Source organism: Mycteria americana, chromosome 8, assembly GCF_035582795.1.
Source record: "Mycteria americana isolate JAX WOST 10 ecotype Jacksonville Zoo and Gardens chromosome 8, USCA_MyAme_1.0, whole genome shotgun sequence".
NCBI classification, from domain to species: Eukaryota; Metazoa; Chordata; class Aves; order Ciconiiformes; family Ciconiidae; genus Mycteria; species Mycteria americana.
In genome coordinates this window covers 35,387,853-35,411,394 of record NC_134372.1, presented here as the reverse complement: position 1 = coordinate 35,411,394, position 23,542 = coordinate 35,387,853, and the positions used below count along the sequence as shown (strand labels likewise).

The 23,542-nt window shown below is 41.1% G+C and overlaps 1 protein-coding gene across 1 annotated transcript; it reads right to left on the bottom strand.

The window, feature by feature from the left end:
* Positions 1-3,005: 3,005 nt before the first annotated feature.
* Positions 3,006-22,755, bottom strand: SHCBP1 (SHC binding and spindle associated 1). The gene is made up of 13 exons (XM_075511040.1): positions 22,623-22,755; positions 20,178-20,348; positions 19,452-19,567; positions 18,268-18,476; positions 17,063-17,155; positions 14,222-14,455; positions 13,952-14,120; positions 12,562-12,682; positions 9,385-9,516; positions 8,323-8,441; positions 7,479-7,565; positions 6,993-7,134; positions 3,006-6,228 (listed from the first exon to the last, which is right to left on the bottom strand). Exons 1-13 carry the CDS (start codon positions 22,753-22,755, stop codon positions 5,906-5,908), a joined length of 2,049 nt encoding a protein of 682 aa, XP_075367155.1. The 3' UTR covers positions 3,006-5,905.
* Positions 22,756-23,542: the final 787 nt, after the last annotated feature.

Genomic DNA, 23,542 nt, shown 5'->3' with positions numbered 1-23,542 from the left:
TCTCCCCTCAGCCTCCTTTTCTCCAGGCTAAACAATCCCAGTTGCCTCAGCTGCTCCTCATAAGACTTCTGCTCCAGACCCTTCACCAGATGAAGCAAAACAAAAAAATTGCATTATGTTCCTTCAAATTGCACTATACAGAAGCTATATCCAGCCTACAAAACATGAAAACCTGCCAGTTTCATTTCGGTTCCTATGTTTTAACCCTCAGTGTTTTGCCTATTACCCACAAAATCTATGCTTGCAAACAAAAGCCTACATTAAGCAGTTTCAGCAGAAAATGAGGCAAAACATTACTCTCAAAAATCCTCCAGCCAGCTGGCAAAATTCCTTTGCACTGGAAAAATAATCTTCTCTGACACACAATAACATGCTGCTGCTGGCAAGCCTGCTGCAGTGTAGTACCGAATTATCGCTCTGACAACATACACAGATGTCGTATAATCTAATCTCACGTGTTGAAGGACAGAGGCTAGACTTATTTCAGCCCTCCTTTATTTTAGAGTAAGAAACAGGCACCTTACAGCATTGATTGCTCCTCTAACTGAGTCTTAGATTAGTGGTAGTTATGCAGTAACTTTTTTCATTGCTCCAAAAGTTAATTTTCTTGAGCTGAGTTTTATCACCTTTTTTTTTTTTTTCCCTCTCCAGAAAGCAGATTTGAGGTCTGGGCCCATGCTCTACTCTGACTCTTCTTTGGTGAAAACAATATGAAAGAAACTTAAAAGATAACAACATAAATTCTCAGAGGCATTCCCGAAGTGATCTTTTAGATCCTAAATTTCTTTTATGAAAAGTATTTCCAGATTACTTGCAGATCAAGTGCTGAGGTAAAGCGTACCTGCACCTGCTTGAGTGTATTCTGACTAGGATATTTGAGAAATAATGGCAATTTAACTGTGAAATTCCAGAGAAACAGCTTAGGGAAAAGACAAAAAAGTATTCTCTGTTCCTGCATAGATCCCCCCATCCGCCAAGGGTGCGATGGGGGAACAGGAGCAGCGGAGATGACATCCAAAAGCAGAGAACAAGAGAGAGCTCAGACCAGGCAGTGGCACTAGGAACAAACCACTCACCTTAGATTTACTTTCAGTTTACTTACTTTTAGATTCTTGCTCTGTTCAAATCAGACCTCTCCCATGACAGCCAATTGCCAAACCCCTTAGCTACTCACTCCAAGGTTAAGATTTCAGTCTCTTGCTTAAGCTCTCTATTTTGTATAAGTAATTAAATATTGAAAGTATTGAAACAGAGCTGAATGTGATTCCCATGCATTCCAGGTGAATGTAATAACCACTGTTTGGGCCATTTTGGAAGCAGTGTCTTTTTAATTTTATACTTCTCGTTTACTAAAACAGGCTTGTGATTTAATCACCACATTATCCACAGGAAAATGTGACTGCTATAAGGCATAGATGAAACAAACAAACAAACAAACAAAAAATATCCTCCTGTGAAGACGAAGGTAATAAGGAAAGATTGTTAGCAGTAAAAAAACAAGTTTATCTCTCTACCACTCTAAGTATATAAAACTCCAAGTATTCTTCAGACCAGGAATACAGTGTTCCGTACAATAGCTGGCTGGGTAATTCCTGATACTTTTAAAACCAGCCTGAACAGCAAGGAGTAAGGCAGCGTGGTTATCTGTAGCACACGTAGAGCTTATCTGAAGCTCTCCAGTCCCTTTCCTTATCTGAAGTGCTGCAAGGGGCACACCGATTGATTACAGGGAAATAAGGTATTTATTTCAGACTTGGCTTTGCACCCCCAAATTCACGCGGAGAGGTTTCCTCCGGCTGTAACTCTCCCAAGCTCCACCGACAGCACTGCCTCATCTGGGGGAGGAGGGGGCTGCCTCTGCTCTGCCGGTGGCTGGTTGTCCCACAAAGGGAGGAAGATTTAAAATTAAAAGAATAACACTGCTGACGAACAATGATGTCATTTTCTGACTTGTTAGGGGATGACTTATCAAACAACCTGCTATACAAGGCCATTGCTTGTCAAGACAGCACTTCAGACATGCCTCCCTGCTCGCTGGCACCAGGGCCTTCACCTTCTTGCCTGACTACAAGCATCTGCATGTAATTTAGTCACTAAGGCAAGAGCCTTCTCACCACAAAAGCCCCCAAGAGCCCAGTCAAGCAGCCAGGCACACCAGCAGGTCCCTGGGCCTTCCGAGGCAGTGCCAGGCACGGTCACAGCCACAGAACCCGTTGCACCTACGCAAGGTCCAAGAGCACCACGACGGGAGGTGAAAGGCATGGCTAAACCCCAGGCTCTGTGGGCTTCTCCAGTAACGTGCGACAGCCCTACGTCTACATTTACTGCAGCAATGTATTCCCATTTGGCAGGCGTAGGAGTCGGGCATGGAGCCATTGTATGATATTCCCAGAGAAAAATCATGGGAAAGTCTAGTACTAGAGAAGAACTTTTTCAGTTGCTCTACTGCTTATGAGGTATTCTAGGTCTTTTTCCTCCACTGATGCAAATTCAGAGTTCACAGGCTAGCATATCTTCCCTTACACCAATAAAGTTCATACCAATAATAAAAGAATTTGTAGTGTAGCAGCTCTACAGTTTAACATAGCTAATAAATATTTTAGGGGGAAAAAAAAACAAACCCAAGGTGGGTGGTGTGCTAAAAGTTACGACAAAGCTTGCAGCACTTTAGCTTTACTTCCGATGTGTTTTTTCATGAAAACATAAGTGAATTTTTAAAAATATTGTCTAAAGTTGAGATAATATATAGCCAGTTATTAATTTCTGTTTGTCTAATTAATAATTTACTGAGTTTTAAACTAGAAGCTCCAACTCAACTGATTTGCCTCAAGAGCTGTTTCATATACTCTAGGGTCACAGCTACAGTTGTAAAATCTTTTGCCTAGAACGTATCATTTTTATTAACCTAGATGAGAACATGTAAATCTCAATGCTTAATTACCAGAATCTGTGTTGTCTAGGAATCCTTTGGGAAAAGTGGATTCAGCTGTCAGAAAGGTGAGATTAATACAATTTGTCATGCGTTACTGTCCAGGGTTCAGGTATGATAAGCAGGGACAAGACATGCTCCATGCAGCTTATGCCTCCTGGAAATATTTGTATGGCAGTAATTTATCTACTCAGAAAAGACATGAAGGGACGGGGAAAGGGTTAAAGACAAAGCTCAAGGTTGCCAAGCTTTGACAAAGGACTAAATAGTGGAAAGGCCAGACAAACAATGAAATGGGGTCAGGACCAGCTAGGTAAGCCATGGGGTAGACTTAACTGCACATTTAATAAACATAAAATGTAGTAAGTCCAAAAACAACAGGCTAGATACATAAGGAGAAAGTTATTTTGCAGCTGCTTAAACATTTCTGGAAACTAAAAGTTTTCACCAGTTTTTCTTTGACAGCTATGTAATAAAGCATTCCAGAATTAGTTTCTCATTTAGGAGGCAGAGAACATTCAGAGAGGAGAGTAGATCAGTAGTCATCGCTATAACATCAAATAACTTTAAGAAAAAATTAAGAAATTTAAGAAAATTTAAAAATGTAAGAAAAAATAAAATTTAAGAAAAATATTTACAGAGGAGAAACTGAATTTATAATTTCAAACATATAATCTGCTAACAAAATGCAGCGCTCCAAGTTGAGTGTACAAACCTTGTGTTAGTCAACAGTTCTTTCCCTTTAAACATCCTCCTGCACTTCAAAGGGGAACTAAAGCTGCAAAATAAAGAAACTTACATTTATCAGTGACATCAGTGATTGGAAGGACAAAACTCTGAGATGAGAAGGCTCCATTCAAAGCTCAGTCCCCTGAGGCTCAAGTGTCATCAAGACTTTAACCACAATTTTATAATACAATTCCTGCACAGAGGAAATGGCTGGAAGTTGTACTAGCAGCCTCAGCGTGGCACATTTTGCTCCCTGACCTACGGACAACCTGCACAATAGAATCACCATTGGCATCTGGCACAGGAACAGGCAAAACTGTGCTGGTATTGAAAGCAGAAAAGTTACATTTTTATTGGTATCCTCATAAATGCAACGCTGAATTTTAAAAAAGGGAGATAAGAGGCTGTCAAGAGATAAGCCAGCCTTAAAATGAAGTGCAAGAGAAAGAAATGCTACCTACACATCATGAAGGCAGCTCACTCAGAATTACGGTTTTGAAAAGATGAGAGGAAAGAACCACAAAATTAGTTTTTAGCCCCAGTCCTTTAATAAGGATTACACTTGGGAAATAAAGGCATAACATCAAAGCATGAAACATGACATGTGGCCTGATGAATAGCTTAAGATACTAAACTACCGCCGGTCTTAGCATTAGGCTTACACTTGACTCAAGTATTTCTTTATAGTCACTAAGTGTCAAACATTTGTGGGTTTGTGCATGTTGAGATACCTCAATGGCATTTACGTTCATCAAAATGCAAAGGTTAGTCCTGAAGTCAAGTGTCCTGAGCAGAACAAAACAGAAGCAGTGGGCTAGGAAAGCTGCAATGAACTCTGTGGTTCACAAAATGGAAAAAATGCTTGTAAATTACACCGTTCTCTTTTCCTTTCTATCAGCTGCTCACACTAAAACAAATCATGTACTGAAGTGAATTTTGATTGTCATCTCAATTTAAGAATGGCTAGAGTGAAAAATCTGGGGTAGACTATTCACACCCACTTCTAGGCAACGCATTCATTTCTAGTGAAGGCATACAACTGCTAAGCTACTTCCAGAAAATATTCCAAAGTCAATTTGCTGGCACCATGCTTTTCCCTTCTTAACACCGTATTTGATTCTGTTTCATAGGACATCCTGAATCACTTAGGAGTTCGTATTTTCCTACATACATTTCACACACCAGTTCAAAACTGACCTACAACTCTTGAAGACAGTACAGAACTTTGAAGAAGGCATCTGGATTTGTAATGAAAAATCAGAGAGGCACTGAAAAGGAAGAATCCTCAATCAGGCAGTCCTTCCAATTTTTCCCTCAATTAATAACTAATAATGTGCAACAGCGAGCCACTGAAGTGCCTTTGTTTTACTGAATGTTCCACAGCTGTGGGCTGATAAGATTGCAGTGGAAAGTAATTTTTTAAATTTTCCATTCATTTCCAAAACCTCAGCTGCTACAAGTGGCATACAGTTTTAAAAATTTTAGAATAATGCACTGAAAGGTACAGTATGAATAACACTAATAGGCAGAGAGACATCTATTTTGATTTCTCTTTATTCAGATTAATGGAGTTTAGTTAGATGCTGTCCAGCCTAAGGAAAAGGTGCACAGATACCAGTAGCTGTTGGAAGTAAACAGCTGGCCACAGAAAGCCACAAAAGACTGAATGATGCCACCCTTCAAATGCTAAATTTTCTAGAATATCCTTCAAGTATGAAACATGGCAGCCAACCACCACATTCCTAAGAAAGAGCATTTCACTAGCTTCAGTTCAATGTAAAAAAATCAAAAAGTATGTCAATCTCTTATAGGAGTCAGCTGCAGACTAATGACACTTTAAAAAAATAGGGAGGAAGATGTACCACTAATTGCTGCGCATTTGTTGTCCACTCTTTCATGATGAACCCTATCTGTATTTTCTTTTTTGAAAATTTTATTTTTTTTACAATGAGAAGTTAAATAAATACGCTAAAAAAAATCATTAGGGAGCTAGCAAAGCAGCAGCATGTAGATTGGCAGAATACATGCACAGTCTCCATGCCAGAGTTCTGTTTTCTACCATGTTATCCATACGTGGAGCAAGGAAGCAACGTTTCCACATGCAATATATATACTATTAATAAATATTTGTCACATTTTAGTAACATTATGGTAGGCTAATGGAACAGATTAACTCCTTGGAAAGCAGCAGTGAAAGTAATAGCTTGTGCAAATCTCTTATTGCAATGCCATTAGGAGTCAGGACAGTCAGAAAAGAAAGGTACCAAAACTTCCCTTCCCATTCCATTTGAACTGATTGCCCACAATAGAAACAAACATTTCCTGTGACATTAAGTTGTCATCAGCTTCTGTGATTCCCAGTTCACTCAGTCTCTTCTTGCGCATCTGGCTTTTCTTTGCAGAAGTAGCCCCGAGTTCATTTGCGATTTCATAATTGCCCTCAGTTTGTTCAGAAATCTCAGCTTGCTCATAAAGCTCCAACTCATCAGTTATACATTCAGGTAGCTCTTCTTGCCTGAAGCCCTCTACACAGGCTGTCCCATCATCTGACTGGGTAGGCTGTGTATTCCCTAAGTCAGGAAACAATAAGAATGCCATCAACAATCACACAAAACAGCCAAATCATTTAAAACTCCTAGAAATAAATTTTCTTCAGGCTTAACATTTTCACCTCATCCCACTCACTTCTTGGATAACTACTCAGTGACAGCCACATATTCCAAATACAGTGCAAGATGCTTAAGGCAAAGGTTTCTTCTTGAAATGACTTCAAGTTGCCAAGCGATAGTGATGTTAGGGAAAATTACAGTGGGTTTACACATTGCACAGTGACAGTTCTTCTTGAATAAGACATAATATGAGAAATACAGTTGTCACATTTTATTTACTGCAGAGAAAAAAATTCTGTGCTGGGAGCATGTCTCAGCTCTAATGCACGAAAGAAAAAATGAGCAGAGAATTATCATGAACCAGAAGAGCTGTAAGAGAAGCCGTATCTGCTTTCTTGCTGGTCACGCTCTTGTTTCTGTATGACCCAAGAAGGCCATCAGTCATACAGGCTCTGCTTAGTAGGGAGAGCAGATCAGGTTCGTAAGGACTTTCCAATGAAAGTGCACACACACCATGAAGCGCAGACATTCACAGTATTTCTCTGCAGCAAGCTCATCCTTTAGGAAATTCCGGTGTTCTGAGAGTTATGAAGTTTTATTTCAGCTAAATCAATCTAGACGTTATCAGAAAATCTAAGAGACTTGATTATGAATTATGCAATCCAAAAACCTGGGTATACGAGATTAACTAGTTTTAGGAGTTTCTTCTAGGAAGAGAAAAATACCTTTTGCTCTCTCTGCTGAAGCATCCATTACATCAGATGGCGTTGTTGGTCTAACCAGGACCACACCATATCCTTCATTATTATGGATCATATTATTGACCATGGTTATCTTGGGGATGTCATAAAGTTCATCTAAAAAGTTCTACAGCAAAGAAATGGAAATCCAACATGTTATGTCCAGCTAAAGGGATGCAAAATATTCCAGTTTTAGGTGGAATCAGTTCTATGTGTTGGCTAGAATTTTATTATTTGCCTATGCAAGTGACATTGCAAAGGCATTTTCTTTCTGGCAGATAAGAAATAAAACAAGTATACTGCTTTGGTGGACCAATCCAAGGCAAACAAGTACCATCATCATCGTATGTGACATATAAGAGTTCTACCATAAGGCAGCAAGGTTATAAGCCAAGCTAAACACAAGTTATTTGCATTAATTCTAGCAGCTATAAGCTCTTGAAAAACAAGTACATTCTGCCTTGAACTGACCTTTATAAGTATTCCCTCCTTGCAGTGGTGTATGCCGTTGTCTAACAGAGTGCATGTACTACCTGGATATATTTCCACACCAGCACCCTACAAGATAAAATTGATGGCTGTTCAACAAATAGTTCAGGCACATTTCCAATCTAACTTGCCAACTCCATTATGGATCTTTGTGTTCATCTACCAGTTTGCACAATGCAAAATTGCGTTACCACGCCAGCTTCACGGCTTTGTTAACTAACTTAAGCAGCAATAACCAAGGCTGAGGCCCCATGGATAACATTATTGCCAGCAGTCCATAAAAGCTCTGATGAAGAGTAACTGCACAGCTTCACATTACTTTACTTGTTCTTTAGTCATCCACCTCAACACTCAAAGCATCACCACTCTTTGAAATGTCCTAATCGGAGTTCAATTCTGTGTTTATCATCTTTCTGTAAGAATCAATGGACAAGGTGTCCAAAAAGGGCATTTCATTTGCAGGACAAATGCAAGGTTTAATGAGAAAATTATTTATGGGCAGAGAAAACAGAAGGTCACTTTAAAACATTGCAGGACATGAATCAGTCCAGCAATGCAGCAACAATTATTTCACAGATGTCCCCTGTTACTACATCATTTTCATATCATCACACACAAATCAGCATGAGACACTTCACTGAATACTATTGGAGGCTACAAGACCCCTGGGACCAATCTCAAACTCAATAACATGTAGCTCTCAAATGAATTTGTAAAGGTTCTCTCAAGAGCGACAGAAGTCACCCCGTTACTGACTGTATTATTTCCAAGCAGAAACCTTTATTTTAATTTAGGAAATAAGCCAGAGTTAAGAATTTGTTTGTACCTTGGCACCATACAGATCTGAGTTTTTCATTAATAGCTCAGCTGATGTTCGTATTGTTATGCCTGTAGTTTCACACTGTAACACACAATTCTCCAGGATGGTTTTCCCATGATGGACATCTACATACACAGAAAACAAATATTGTTAAATGAACTGGTTATGCAAAGGCAAACCCCTCCTACAGATAGATGGACTTGTAGCATTTTTGCAGTGTGATAAAATTACTATTTTAATTTTATCCACTTCAGGTTAATTTTACTGATTTTCTCACGCATGGTTTGAACTCAGGCTATTTTTCTAGTATAAGCAGGAACACTGCTGCAAGGGAGCACTAGTCAAAGATTTGTCTTAGAGGTTTTTGGGCCTTTTTTTTTTTTAAAGTGACAGCAACTATTCTTTTCGTTACATTCCTAAGAGACTTTTGAATTAATAAGGTATTAAATACATGTATGCAGGTGTTAATAAACATTTTAACATGTTTAAAACCAAATATCTGTTGAAGCAAAGTATTAATTAGCACCTTCTGCAAAGACAGAAGGCCACGGCCAGTAAACTCATTGGATACAACTCAGGATTATTTGAGCCTCAGTTTGAATGTGCTGCAGCAAAGTTCTATGCTACTTCTACAGCCCATGCTATTCCTCAATGGAGAGCTGGCTGGGTTCAACTACAGCTGAATATTGCCTTGGGGGTTCTTTTGTGGAAAGAGGAATTATTTCCTTTTCCAGGTAGCCTGACACAGGCTGGGCAGCAGTAAGAGTCAGGTTGCCTTAACAGCAGAAAAATGATCAAGTCAAATGATCTTATCCAAGTATAAGAATAAAATGCAAGAGCCACAATAGCTTAAAAGTACAAAGAGTAGAAGTTACTTTGATGTTCACATTATAAGCAAGTTAAAAAAAGGGGAAGCCTTGATATTTATACCTGTAGGGCTCCTCTCTCCAACATTTTGTTGTAGAGTAAACAACAGTTGCTAGTAAACTCTAACACTGGGTCCCAGCTTTAATTCTAACAGTAAATTACGAAAGATTCACAAAAAGGTCAAGATGCTTTTATACTTACTTAAAATCCCTTCCACAGCATCATGTTGCACTAACTTCAAACTGGAGATCCTTATATTGGCTCCTGTACAGTCAACAAAGTTGTCTCCTTTCCCTCGTTTTTCTATCACTATATCATCTGGCAGGCCATAGCCTTAGAGCAGAGGTGAAAAATGCAAGTTTCATGAATAACGGGTAACAGTCAGGTGCTCAGTACACAACAGACATTTAAATTAAATATGGAGGTTTAAAACTTGAGATCTAATATCTCAAATAGGATTTTCCACCCAGTGGCCAGGCTACACCTTACATCCCCTCTGTACCAAGGTACAGGCACTCAAAACCAAACTCAAAAGTTACCTTACTTGAATGACACACAATAAAATGCAAAGTTATTTTAGACAGTTGAACAAAAGGCTAACTGAGCTCACATTTTCCAAGGCCAAAGTTCTCACTCCCAAAAGTTACAACAGAGCAGGGAGATGCACTAACCAAGGACACCCAGGCACCTGCAGTCTGCTTTCAAAGTACAGAAGTTCACTAGAGCAGGCAGAGGTTCCAAAGAGCACGAGGGAAAAAGCAGTCACCACCACAATACAAGGAAGCAAGTGCAGAGGACTTCATGTTGTTAGTAAGCTTCACTCAGCTTCCCTATTTAAATGAGACTTGGGTCAAAATTTAATGTTCCTGTGTTACATGGGCTTCCAGATTAATTCAGATTAAAAAGAAACTTTCACAAGCATATGCCAGCATTGATTTACTAAACCATCCACAGTTGTCAGCATTCAACCACTTACAGGGAAATTTATGAGCATGTAAAGCTTTTATTGCTTGTCACTGACAAGAATCATGATAAGGAAAGCAATAATGCAACGTCTATTAAAGCAGCACAAGTCCTATCATTTTCTGAAAGCACACACAAACTCAGATAAGTAGTGCCTGAGCAAGATGCTAGCTTTTAACCAAGTATATAAATAAATACTGTAACGTGCAAGTAGAAAGGTTAAAAAAAGAAAAAAAACCTTTGAACAAGTGTTGGCGGAAAGTTTTAAAGACAGCAGATTTAATGCAAAGTTAAGTGACTGATCCTTCACCACACTATACTATCTAGAAATCTTTTCCCACTGCTACTGATTTATGGTCACCCCTGGGGAGGAGGTGGCATGGGGCAGTTTACTTCCAGTACATAAAAAGAGAGCACCACAGGACAGCAAGCAGCAGATCTAGTTTCACTTCACACCACTACAGAAAGAGGTTATTAGCCAAGGCAAGATTTTTAGGAACAACTGTCCTACAGACTACCTGCAGTTTTCCTAGCCATGCTTTTAGCTTGCTTTACACCTCACCTCTGAAGCAGCCGCTCCAGTAGTAAGAAGGAAGCTGGTGACAAGACAAGGAATAGAGAAGGAAAGAGTCACCTGCCGCCAAGTGGCATTCAATACACAGTGCGGTCACGGCTGTATGCCCTGCCTGTAAGCTAAGTGACTCCGCAGGACCTAAAGGCAATTCTCATCCAGTAACACTGATGACAGATATTAGATGGGCTGATGCTACAGGTTCCCATCCAGCTTGAACAACTACTGCACAAGCAGAAGGGAAGTTCTTAGATGCCTTTGCTACACATTTTTGTCAAGTGTTAAAGTTATCCTTGCCATGATTTCCTGCAGCTGCTACTGCTTCAACCTTACTTAGTTCTTGTAAGTTTTTATTTATCCCTGACTTACTAATCCTCATACTTTCAACCTTAGTACTGACTTGCACAGTGGCTGGAAAAAAATAAAACCTCTACTAAGCAAAGTGACATTGTATCTTTGATGAGTCACCCCTTCATCCCAACAAAGCCACCAAAATGGCCAGCTGCTCAGATTAGTGCCAGCAAAATTTTTCTTGATGCTCCTACTTCAAACGTTTTTGGCTGCTATTACTGCTATAAAAACTTCTCTAACAGGAGTCCCTATAAGAAGATTAAATACCCTGACATGTACTCATTATTCAGAGAGTGGTTCGTACTAAAGATACATATTTATATGCCTTGCTCCTTAAAATAGAGCAGCTCATCCTTTAATAGGTGTGCTATTGCAGCATTTGTATTACTGTTTCCTCAAAGCTAGAAAAGCAATAAATATAACCCCACACAATTTTAGAACAATGTCATTCTTGCAGATAAATAAAGCACTTTGAGGTCCTTTATCCTGCAGGTGCATTGTCTATCAGCATGCATATCTGTATAAATCAAACATACACAAGAGAAGGGCAAGAAAGAAAATGACACTCATAAAACAAGAAGGGCAAGAAAAATAAAGTCCAGAACAGCAGGAAATTAAACTCCCAGCCTTCTGCCCATTAAGAAGTTTTGACAAGATAAAAATGCAGCTAAATAAGTATCTGAACAGCTGCACAAGCCCCAGTCTACAGACTATTACACTGCAACAGAGCGTGCATGCCTAAAGCAGAAGAATTACACTGAGAAATCAGGAATTGTGAGGAAGAGATAGCAACATATCCTAGACAAGGCAGAAGAAGTATTTCAAATATTTTGCAAGAAAAATGGAATCACGTATGCTGTGTCTGTTTCTACAGAATACACATGTTAAATTAACAGCTCCCTCCTCTACCCATGCGCTTCACATAACGCAGATTCACATTGGTAGCCCCCACACACATCGCTGACATGCAGCAAGCGCCATAAACTAAGTTCTGATAGCACTTGGCTCTTTCCCTCTGTATTCACCAGTGCTATGCTGGCAGCGAGTCTCAGAGTATACCTCTGAAGCACATTAAGACATGCAAAGAACAAGGACATCTCTCAAGTACTCTTAAGTTACTGGCTCTAAAAACTGAAGCCTCTCAGAATGACTTTTGTGCTCCCTAGATGAAACAAAATCAAGTCCCTCATATTTCTGTTGAATCGTCTCTATTATCTATATAATCAGGATTTATCCAGACAAATAGTTAGGAGGAAATGATGAATTTGCTATTAATCAGCAAAATTTGCAGTTTATTTGAAGCAGTAACTATAGCTAATGAAACAGCTTACTCCATCCTGCATTAGATAATGGCTCTACAAGCAGAAATAGGAACACTTTGAAGAAAAAAAGCAAATGCTCCCGCCAAACTCTGCAAAAAGTAAATCCTTCTGCAGACCTAGTTTAAGACATTGTTTACTTTGTTTTAAGGACTTTCATGCTAGCAAACCTACCTTCTAGTTCAACTGAATCAGCAATGCAGAACACGCCATCTACAACATAATGACCAGGACAGATGATGACTGTGTCTCCTTCGTAACAGGCATTTACAGCTGCCAGTGGATCATTGTGAAACTGTAAAAGACAAACAATATAATCGGCTCCTGAAGAATGCTATAAAAATGGATGCATTTATGCCCTTAAAGCTTGCTTTTCAATTAAATGTTGCTGCTTTTGCTTAAAAGAAACCCTTTTTAATGGCACCAATAATACACAATTTCTACTTTGAATTCAAGAATCATAGCACACTCTGGGCAAAAACAGCCTTAAAACATTCCTTTGTTTGTGTCATGTCCATTCCCCCATGAGAAAACTGGGGCAGAGACACAGATTGAAGAGCATATGCACCAGAAAGCAAACCTCAGTATGGCCTTGGCTCCAGGCCAATGTTTGAATTGTGCCTCAAGTGACTTGCCATCAATTACTGAAGAAATTGATGACAGAATGTAAAGAAAATAAAAAACAAAAACAACTCAGCAACTAGATTGGAGCTGGTCTGAACACTGACATAACCCTTCACTCCTGGTGCAAGTCACCCCAAAACAGAGTTCAGATATTACAGTGGCAAATATGGGGTCCACATGGTCCTTTTTCTTGTCCAAAGAGGGCAGGCTGATATCCTTCACAAATATTACTGTTCTGTATTAAAGGAAAACAAATAGTACAGAAAAATTGCACATTTATTGCTTCCCAGCAAATTCCAGGGTAAGCATAGTGAGAGCATTTTTCAATTGCCAAGTCAGAAAATCTGATTTATAGCCCAAAAGTTAATCCAGGACCTTCCCTGTGGCTCCATTTTGGCCATCTGTAATTCATGAACTTGATCAGAATACAGCAAGCAATTTCATTTGGGCCCAAGGAATCCAGACTGTTCTTAACTGCTGAAGTGTTAAGTCCTGTCTGAATTCACTAAAACTAAACATAACTGCTCTAAAATAAACATATCTCCTACACAGAATTAAAGCAACAGAATGACATTTCTTTCTTCAAACTCTAGATCATTATCAGTAGCATCAGACAACACCGGTATTTCAAAACTAAAAATAAGTATTACGCCTTTCCATGCTTCATTGTAGAATTATTACAGGTTTATGTCATTATTTCCTACACACAGGAGGGAAACTGCTTGTATAGAGTACTCAGCAGACACAAATGAATTAAAAGAAATTATTTGTATCATCCAGTCTTACCACTTATTGTTTAAATTACAGTGCTTTTTTTGAACTGACAAAAAATAACACTGTGCAAATGTAGTATCTTGCACATGATAAACTAACTTATTCTTCCACACTGTTTCTTGAGGAGAAAAAAGTATTAGCAGACAGACAATTCCTGTTACTGTACCTGTATTTCTAGTTCTTCACCACAAGATTCAGGGCAAAGTTTGTCTCTTATCAATGACTGCAGCAGACCTGCCATCATGGTTGAGGACACAACATGAGTGATCTTGGTACCCGTTGGTCTCAGTCCTTTAGCTTGGAGACCACTGTATTTTTGGTAACCAAACACATACCTAAAACAAGAGCAACAAAGCCATCAGTTCTTTCTTCAGTAAAGAATGTCCATGTATAGTTTCCCATACGGCCCTCCTCCTTGCACAAACCCACCAAGTACCTCAGCAGAGGATTCTCAATTAGTTTTAGTTTTTGTTTTAAGTGCTCTATTTTCTCATACAATTTTAGTCCTTCCACCATGGAGATGTTTTCTACTTCTGAGTCCGAATCACTGCTTGATATGCTGTTCCTCACATTCAAAAACTTCCTGTAAAGCTCTTCACACTGAGACAACAAGTTCTGGTAATCAGCTACAAGCCCAGAAGGTACACGGTGTTCAAGGATGTCATAATGCCTGCAATTCAGAGCAAGGGGTCAGTATATTTCACATTTACAATTCTGCAAGATCAAATACAAACCCAGAGAGAACCTGAGGAGTTCTGCTTCAGTACTTTAGTCAAGACTCTCTGCAGCCTATATCAACAGTGCTCAATTTTGTTTGAAAGCAGCAAAACCAAAAATCTGAACAGACACAAACATATTACTTTCTAAATAGTTGCCCATCCACCTTGAAAGATTATACACAATTATCAAAAACTCACCCTAAAACAAAGGCATAAGCACAACTATAAAAAAATAGTAAGAATTTAAAAGGTAATTAGATATAAAAATTAGTCTATTTTTAAGCATTTATTAGAAAAACTGAGAAAATCACGTCTGAAATCGAAGAAAAATCCTATAATGTGAAGCGTCTATTAGCAACAATCTAAACAACTACCTGGACAAAAATGCAGAATGAATAAGAAAGGCATTATCAGCACCAGATGAAGATGTGAAGGCACTGCATAGTAAGTTTTGCACCATCCCAAGAGTATCCTCTACAAATGAAATTGCAGGCCAGAAAAGGCCAGCCCAAAGTTGCATTGCCAACATCAGAAAGATGAGGACATCTGCCAGCTAGACAGTGTCAAGAACTCCAGGGCCAATCATGTAGGACCAATCACGGTCGCTACGAAAGAGCTGGACAGCAATTAACGATACAAATAAAACAAGATTTAATTATCTCACACCATTTTTGTAGGGAACCAAGTGAACACAGTATAAATAGCTCTAATTCAAGAGGCTACATGAAATAAGGGCAAAGATGTTCCCTCAACTTTCAGAGGTTCTTTAAAGCGTGCACTTAAAGCATGCTGCAAAGAGCAAGAAAATTTGTAGTCAGAGCAGTCAATATCTATACAGTTCCAATAAATAGGGTGTACAGAAACATAAAGAGCCTCACAAAATTTTGGCAATGGGGTTATCAGAGGCAACAGAGTAAGTCAATGCAGCATGATTAACAGCAGAAGAATTTATACCAATATAGAAATATAACATATTTGAAGGAAACTGAATGTTGTACATAATTTGGCTTTGTAATGCATGCTCTACGTTTTAGAGCTGGTCACTATGAAAGCGCATAAAACTATCTTGTTTTTTTAACCTTTAGTTAAACAGTTCATACAGCTTTACTTGCCTCAGAAGACTAGTACAACCTAATGTGCAGTGTAAAGATACTGTCTGTTCTCATTAAAACAGTGCATGCCAGATACCTGAAAAGTTTAAAGCATCATATGTTTCCATGCATTGAAGATTAATGTTATTTCTGAGCTGACACATCAGTGCTTAGATCACAACACGATAGCACCACCATCCGTGTAGCTTGGAGGACAGGCTTTGTATTAAGCATTGTATGGGAGAATAAGAAAGGAAAACGTTTACTTTTCTGCTCGAAGACATTGTTTAAGCATTTTGGATTCTCGCTAAAATGGCTGTAAGGCCACGCCCAGTGTTAAAAATTAATAAAAACATTATCCCATGGCACATCATTGCATTCTGGTTTAATTCCATGCAAAGTCTCCATAAGGCTCCAAAAACTCAACAACAGAATAGCCATTTGCTGGAGCATACAAGTATAAACACTGCAGAAACATGTACAATTTCCATATACACTTCCTCCTAATTTGTATGATATCAGAAAAATACAGGCATATCAGAGTCCTCAAACGTCACACAGTGTCCTGTTTGAAAGGAAGGCCTGCAGCCACCTTTATAGTGTGGGTAATTATACTAATTTTCTTTGTAAAGTACGTGCTATATGCTATATTCTAGCACATGTAATGCCATATTCTAAATAGCATTTCAGGGTAGGTTATAAATATTCACTGATATAGTTCCCCAGCATCATAGCAGTATCAAACCTGAATCTGAATGACACACAAAATTCCGGATACTCATGATGCTAAGTTATAATAAATAAAGAAAAGGCATTGAAAAATAACTCATGAAAGACTTAAGAAAAAGATAGTGCATCAAATCTCAGGGGAAAACCTACAGTAAAAATCACTTTTCAATTATTCGTTCCAGGTATGCTTTATGGTATGCTTTGGTTAGTTAGCACCCTCAAAAATATAACCAGATTGTGTCCTTCCGCACTGCTTCAGTTCCATGTGGCAGGACAGCATTAAAAACCCACCTTCAGAAAACCTAATGCCGACTAATCCCACCAGGGAAAGAAATACACGCATTCCTCCTTCAGCATGACCAATTTACAAGTTTTTGTTTACATTCAGTTCCATTCTGGTTCTTATTCTATGCCCAGAGGTATCAGAGCATCTCACGCTAGCTTTAATTAGGATTACAATTCTTATGCCTGCAATTTGAAGGCTATAGCTGGGTTTGGAGTGCCATCTGATGGAAGGTCAAGGACTACAGGGAAAAGCAGGGTTCAGAAATCAAGAGGCAACCTCAGTTGCACCCTCTTTCCAAAATTTTGACCATCAGACAGTGAATGCTGTTAGAACAAACTTGCTTTGATTTACTAGTGAATAGGGGTTTTTTTTAAATCTAGTTGTGTGCCACTATTCCCACGTCACCCTTTCCTGTGGGTCTACCCTAATAATATCAAAGGTGTTGCACTTACAATCTCAGTCGAGGCTCAACACATCGCACAAAGTAATCAAAATCATCCTCCTCCTCCTCGTCCCAGGTCCTCCAGATGCACTGGTAGAAGAACCTTTTGAAGCAAAGTAAGCATTTAACCACACAAAGGAGGCCACATTTACCTGAGCAGAGACCACAGCACTGGAAACGCGAATGTAACCAATTTGAGAATTCATCTCAAAGCATCACCTCTCTCCAATTCCATGTTACTGTCCTGTAAACTATTTAGTATACACAGAAGTTATCTTTCTTGTCTGTTGTTTACATGCATAAAGAGCTTCATTTTGTATATCTAAGTTCAAAATTCAAAACAGCCTGACTCCCACTTTCATCAAAAGAGAGTGAACAGCTAAAAGCTGGATTTGAAAACAAGACTTACACTCCTAAGATCCTGAGGCTTTTTGGTTGTTTGGTTTTGGCCAGGCATCCTTCAGCTAAGCCTTCTTTTTGACAATGAGTTTGTCACCTCCATCATTCAAGCTTAGATCTCTACTACCGAGTAATTCACAACAGAATGTGTGTCTCCTCCCCTTTTTCCTCCTGTACCCACCACTTCTGAAATGGCCCATTTTCTAGACAGGAAGGTAATTCCTCCTGTTTTAGCTTTTTCACCCAGTTCTACTGCATATTTATAGACAGCTTTCAAACAACATGTAGTACATGAGAGCAAGGGAGATGGAAGAGAGACAGAGAGATGATAAAGAAAGGAAAAGAAAATAGAAGTAGTAAGATGTGAACAGATACCTGAAGAATAAAGAGCAAATTTAGGGGAGGAGGCAAAATGCAGAAAAAAAAAGAATAGCACAAAAAAAGGAAAAAATCTACCAAAATGTTGTAGAAGAAAAAAGAACACTGCACTAGAGCCAGCAAGGTGATACAGCCCAAGGAAATCTGGGGTGGAGAAGAGAGGGAAAGCAACACAATTCCGCCCCCCACTTTTGACACAGAAAGCAGACTGGCAATAAGCTGCAGTACCTTGTGATTGTGTGATTACCTGTACCTGCAGAGGACACCACAGACTTTCTTTGAGAGCAGCCTCCTCATATTACCAGTCATCAGGTTTACTTTGGAAAGCTTGGCTTGTGGAGCTGCCAGCTTGACCACAAGAACTCAGGGCACCACCCATTGGATACTACCAGAGAGTAATTGCTCAAGACAAAACTTAAACCTTGAGCATTTTCCTACCTGACATGCTCTACAGCTAGTGCTGTCTGGTCAAACTCTCCTGACTCATCATACACAACCCACAGCTCCTGCAGTGGTATCTGACGCTCCTTCAGCTCCAAGAGTTCCTGCATGCACTCCAAGGTAAAGGTGCTATCCCGCGACTCGCACAGGAAAGGCTCACTGAGTTGCACAACGGCTTTCAGAGCTGAGTACTCCACATCAACAACCTGTTGGAACAAATAGTTCTTAAGATTTCTCAGAACCTTAGATACAGCTGAGGAAGGCTAACATGACATGCATAAGTCAGCAGGCCATACTGCAAGTGCCAGTTGACCCACACAAACCAATGCACGTTGCATAGTACCGTGAAGGCAGTCTATTCAGCTGAAGTGACAACCCCAGAATTAAGCTTCTCAGAACCACACATCTGGAGCCTTCGTTCAAATCCCTCAATACTCATACAAGGCCAGTAAGCTGCTTCCCTATTTTGTTTTTTTTGTTTTGTTTTTTAAAAAACAGGCAAAAGCAGTATCCTCAGACTAACAAATCAATAGCTTACAGTTCTTAGGGACTCCTTTGGGGCTCATTTTTCAAAGTGCCCACAAGACACAAACAATCCAAAGAGTTAGTCTGGGCCAGTGAAAGCCATTTTGTCACTAATTAGGCTGAAAAGCTAGGGGGTACAAAGTTTTCCCCTCTTCAAACGTGTAATTGAACTGCAAGTTTGAACACCCAAGGTCTGCACAAAGACGTATAACTTGGACATTGAGAGACCTAGCAAAGGAGTATCCGAAACCAGCAGTCCTCAGTGGGTCTATGACAGGAGTATGCAACACGGAAGAGCTGCTGTCAGTACCAAGGTGGGTTAAAAGGAAGAATTTTACTGACAAAAACCTGACAAATAATCAGAGTCTGATATTTGAAAAGACTACAACAGCCAGCTCTGGCAAGTACTTATCCTCTTTATGCCCACAGAGTTCCACCTCATGGTTCACTCACACTGACTTGGTGTTCTCCCTTCCAGTTTCAAGCAAGGAGCCCTTTGAAAAAATTCCTATTGTTCTAGCCATCACTGGCAATTAGGTATGAAAACATTACTATTTTCTACCAGCTCATAAACTTCATAGATAAATTATCTGTCTGTTACAGAGGTAAACGATGTTAATTGGAGACAAATGCCTGAGCAACCGCATTCCGTTTACCTCAACAAGGACCTCGAACACATTAGTGCGCCAGACTGCATGCCATCCAGATGGTTCAAGGACCTTCTCCAGGTACTCAGCTGTGAATTCTTTCACCTCAGAAGCTTTGCAGTCAGCTAAAAAGAAATTGAAGACAGTACATTCATGCAAGGAAAGAAAGAAAAGTCTTCAAGATCATTGGATAATGAAAGTCAATACAGTTGAAGTGTTCCTCTACCACATCTAAAGTTGGACTTAATTCTGTTTTGCTCATGATAACTGTCAGCATTTTTGCTGTCTCTCTCAGTACTGAGAGAGCTGGAGAGTCATCTGTTTTGTGCTTCTCTGGAAGAAGAGATCCAGTACTCAGCCTTCCAGGTACTGAAGGTTTCAGTGCCAGTGGTATTAAACAGCTAACTTGTGCCTTATCTTAAACAGTCTTACTACACACAAAAATGTTCTAGTAAGATCAGTTAAACCAAGGCACAGAATTTGGTATTAGCACCTTTTCCTTTCAATCATTCAGATTTTATTTACTTATATTAAAACCATTACCTCCTGGTCCACCAGCTAGAGCAGCTGAGGTTACAGCATAAGTGATGGCAGTACACTACATCATTTCTAGTCTCCGTTATTAAGAGCATCTCACAGTTTAATACAGAATTGACTCCATTTAAACTGGATCATTTAAACAGTGACTGCAAGAAACCTGACTACATGTTCTTTCTCTGCTAAGAAATTACTTACCCAAGATGTAATCCTGGTAGGCTTTAAATCGCTCGTAAAACAAAAGATGATCAGTGTGAAAAATATCTGGAAAAAGCACATTCCCATCTGGCACAGTCCTTCCTAAAGCAGTCCCTGGTTTGTCACGACTGCCATAGTCACTACAGGAATCATCATCTTCCTGGAGCAGATCTGGGGAGAGGAGTGGGAACAAAGCAAGCTCCACAAACTGTCAGTTCAATGCAATCATCACTCTATTCCCAAAGAATTCCTGTTCAGCCCAAGATCTATCACAAACCTGCTTTCTACAATACATCTTAAATTATCCTTGGTGAAGAGACTATCTTACTTGGTTACTTGCTCTCTTCTTCAGAATATTTACCCTGTCCCAAAAGAGGATCTCCTTATTTGTTGCCACCTGCCCTGAGCTGCAGTTACATGCTAATTTACTTTGTTCTATATGCAAGATCTAAAATCCTTTCAGTAATACATTACCATTCATGTACATACTATGCCTTGTTAGTACACTGCCTGCATCACCCAGACGTGACATCAAGCAATAATCAAAATGATTTTGGAACCAACTGATCCCACATACAACTGATCCAAAATAATGCACAGGATTACTGTGAGCAAAGAGCAAAATATAAGTAAAATGCCTAATAAAACTGCAGATACTAGTCTCAGCTAAAGATGGGTTTTCACAGTTGCCTTTTCCTGTTCTTCAGTACAAGCATTCTTTTTGTATTTCTATAAATTAACAAATAACAACGTCTCCACACCTCAGGTCTCCATGGAAATTCCAAGCAACATATTTAGACAGAAGGGACACAGCATTGTAATTTTTTGCCCACTTAAATGGACATTGGCCAATTCTTTACTTTGAAGGGCTCGATGCAATATCATCACCCCTTCAGAAGTCTCCAAAAAAGTGTCTCCACTTGTGTTCTCATTACAGAGTCAGTGAACTTAGTCACTGTTGGTCTTACAGTATCTCTCAGGCCTGGTCATCCATAAGTTCAGAAAATATTAGAGAGAGGACTGCAGTAAACCAAGGGTGATGATGATTCAGGTCTTTTTTTTTTTTCTTCCCCTTTTCATTAGTATAACAGCTCAAGACACCCTCATTGTCCGTAACTTGATTCTTTACAATCCATAGGCCTCTGCATTTTCATTAGACTACAGTCTGACCTTTACTATATACCTAAAAAAAATTTAAAAAGAATCACATTTTATTTCTAACACATCCCTTACATTTCAGGATGTGTTATGAAAGCTAGCAGTTTTGACCTCGAATTTGTTAAAGTTCTTACATATCTGGAGCCAAACTCAATCAACAAAACAAAAATCAGAACCAGTGTATGAGCCAATTAGAAGTGCTTAGACAATATAACTTTTCTTTGTAGCAGAACCACCGTAATAACATGTAAAGGAAGGAAATGAAAAGGTGATTTTAATCAAGTATGATTTATGAAATATTTTAAGATTCCTGTAAAACTATAGCTATGTTACATTTACACCATAAATAAGAACTTTTTTCCTACACACCCATAACCAAATCCAGCAGCTATGACAGCAATACCCTGAACACGCCACACTGTGAATTCCAGAGCACAGCATACATTCCAGAACAAGCAATTTAATTTAGCTCGCTCTTTGTTTACAAACTGCAAGCCTATAACCACATATGAATAACGACCTGGCGCTGAGCAATGAGAGTCAAGAGATACTAAAAGCACCGATATTCCAACATTGTGCTATAAAGGCAGAGGGCAGGGGAGTCGCTTCCCGGGAAGCATTTTTCCTCTGTCAGTGTTTCAAACACATACGTGTTCCTGGACGCTGATTTAAATGCCCGCGGTACGCACCTGAGATATACACCAGAAGTTCATAACCAAAAGAAGAAAAAATTTTTTTTACTTTACTGTGTTTATTTCCAAAGACATCCCTGCGTTCCCTCGCAGGGCACCATTTCTAGCCCGGTCCCCACCCCACGCACCAGCAGCCTTACGAACGCTGCCTGGGGACGGCCCTGGGCACCGCGGCCTCCCTATGGGCACCTGCACGGGGGCGGACTGCACACAAGAAACACTTTCCCCGTAAGGGCGGCCAAGCAGCAGCACCGGTTGCCCGGGGAGGTTGCGCAATCTCCCTCCGTGCAGGTATTCCAGCCCCGGACGGGAGCAGCTCCGAGCAGCCTGGTCTGATCCCACAGCCCCTCGCCCCGCTGCAGCCGCCTCACGCCGAGGAGGAGCCTCCAGCGTCGCCTTCCGCAGCTGCAGAGCCGCCCGGGCAAGCCGCGCATCCCTGCCTGCACTGCCCTGAAGCGGGGCGGACGGTGCCAGCGGCCCGCCCGCGGCTCGCCTCTCCCTTTCCGAGCGGCGGCGGAACCGGGGCGCGCCCGGCCGTAGGTGGCCCCGCGCCCTTCCTCTCCGCGGGGCGGCCGCCGGGACAGGGAGCCCCTACCTGGCTTCGCCTCCTCGGCGCGCTCCCGTAGGCCAGCGCTGCTCACGGCCGGCAGCACGGCCGGCAGCGCGGCCTGACCGTCCCTCTGCGGTCCCGCCGGCTCCGCGCTGCCCGGCGGCCCCGGCTCGGCCATGCTGCCCGCCCGCGCGCGCGGCTCCGCCCGCTGAAATTTCAAACTTCCCCGGCAGCTAACCCCCGCAACGTCACCGGCAGCGGCCGCCCTGATTGGCTAGCGGCAGCCGCGGGCGATGCGGCCGCAACGGGAGGGCGGGCAGCGCCGGGGCCGTTGCGCGGCCGGGCCGGGCCGGGCCGGGCCGCCTCGCCTCTGGGCGGCCGTTTCTGCCGGGGTGGGCTGGTGCGGCGGTGCCCGCGGGCGCGTCCCCGCCGGTCGGGCGAGTGGCTGGTCGTGGGGCTCCGGCGCTGCCCCGCCGGGTGTTCCCGTTACCCGCGGTTGTGCCCGGCGGCGGGGATGACTGTGACCGGTACCCTCCCGTTTTCCAGAAGGCTGGCCGGGCTTCCTCTGGAGAAGAGTGGCAGCCGGAGAGGTCGGAAACGGAAAAGAACGCTTAAAAACTTCCAGCTGTCAGTCGTAACCAACCGGATAAACTGGGTCCGTTCTTACTAGGCAAAACACAGAAGTGCCGGCGAGGATGGGCAGCGCCTCTTCAAAGCAGGGGTTTGCTTCCAGAGGGGTTTCTGTCCCTACGGAGAGGTGTTTCCACAGCACGCTGAGAGAAGGATCAGTCAAGCATGGCCGCAGAAATGTAAAAAAACCCCAGCAATTCCCCCCCCCCCCCCCCCCCCAAAAAAACCCAAACCGTAATTCACTGAACTTCTTCACATAACTCCAGGAAGCCATGCTTTGCTTTTAGCTCTGACCCGTTGCTACACAAAAGGCACCTGGTCCAAATTTAAAGCAC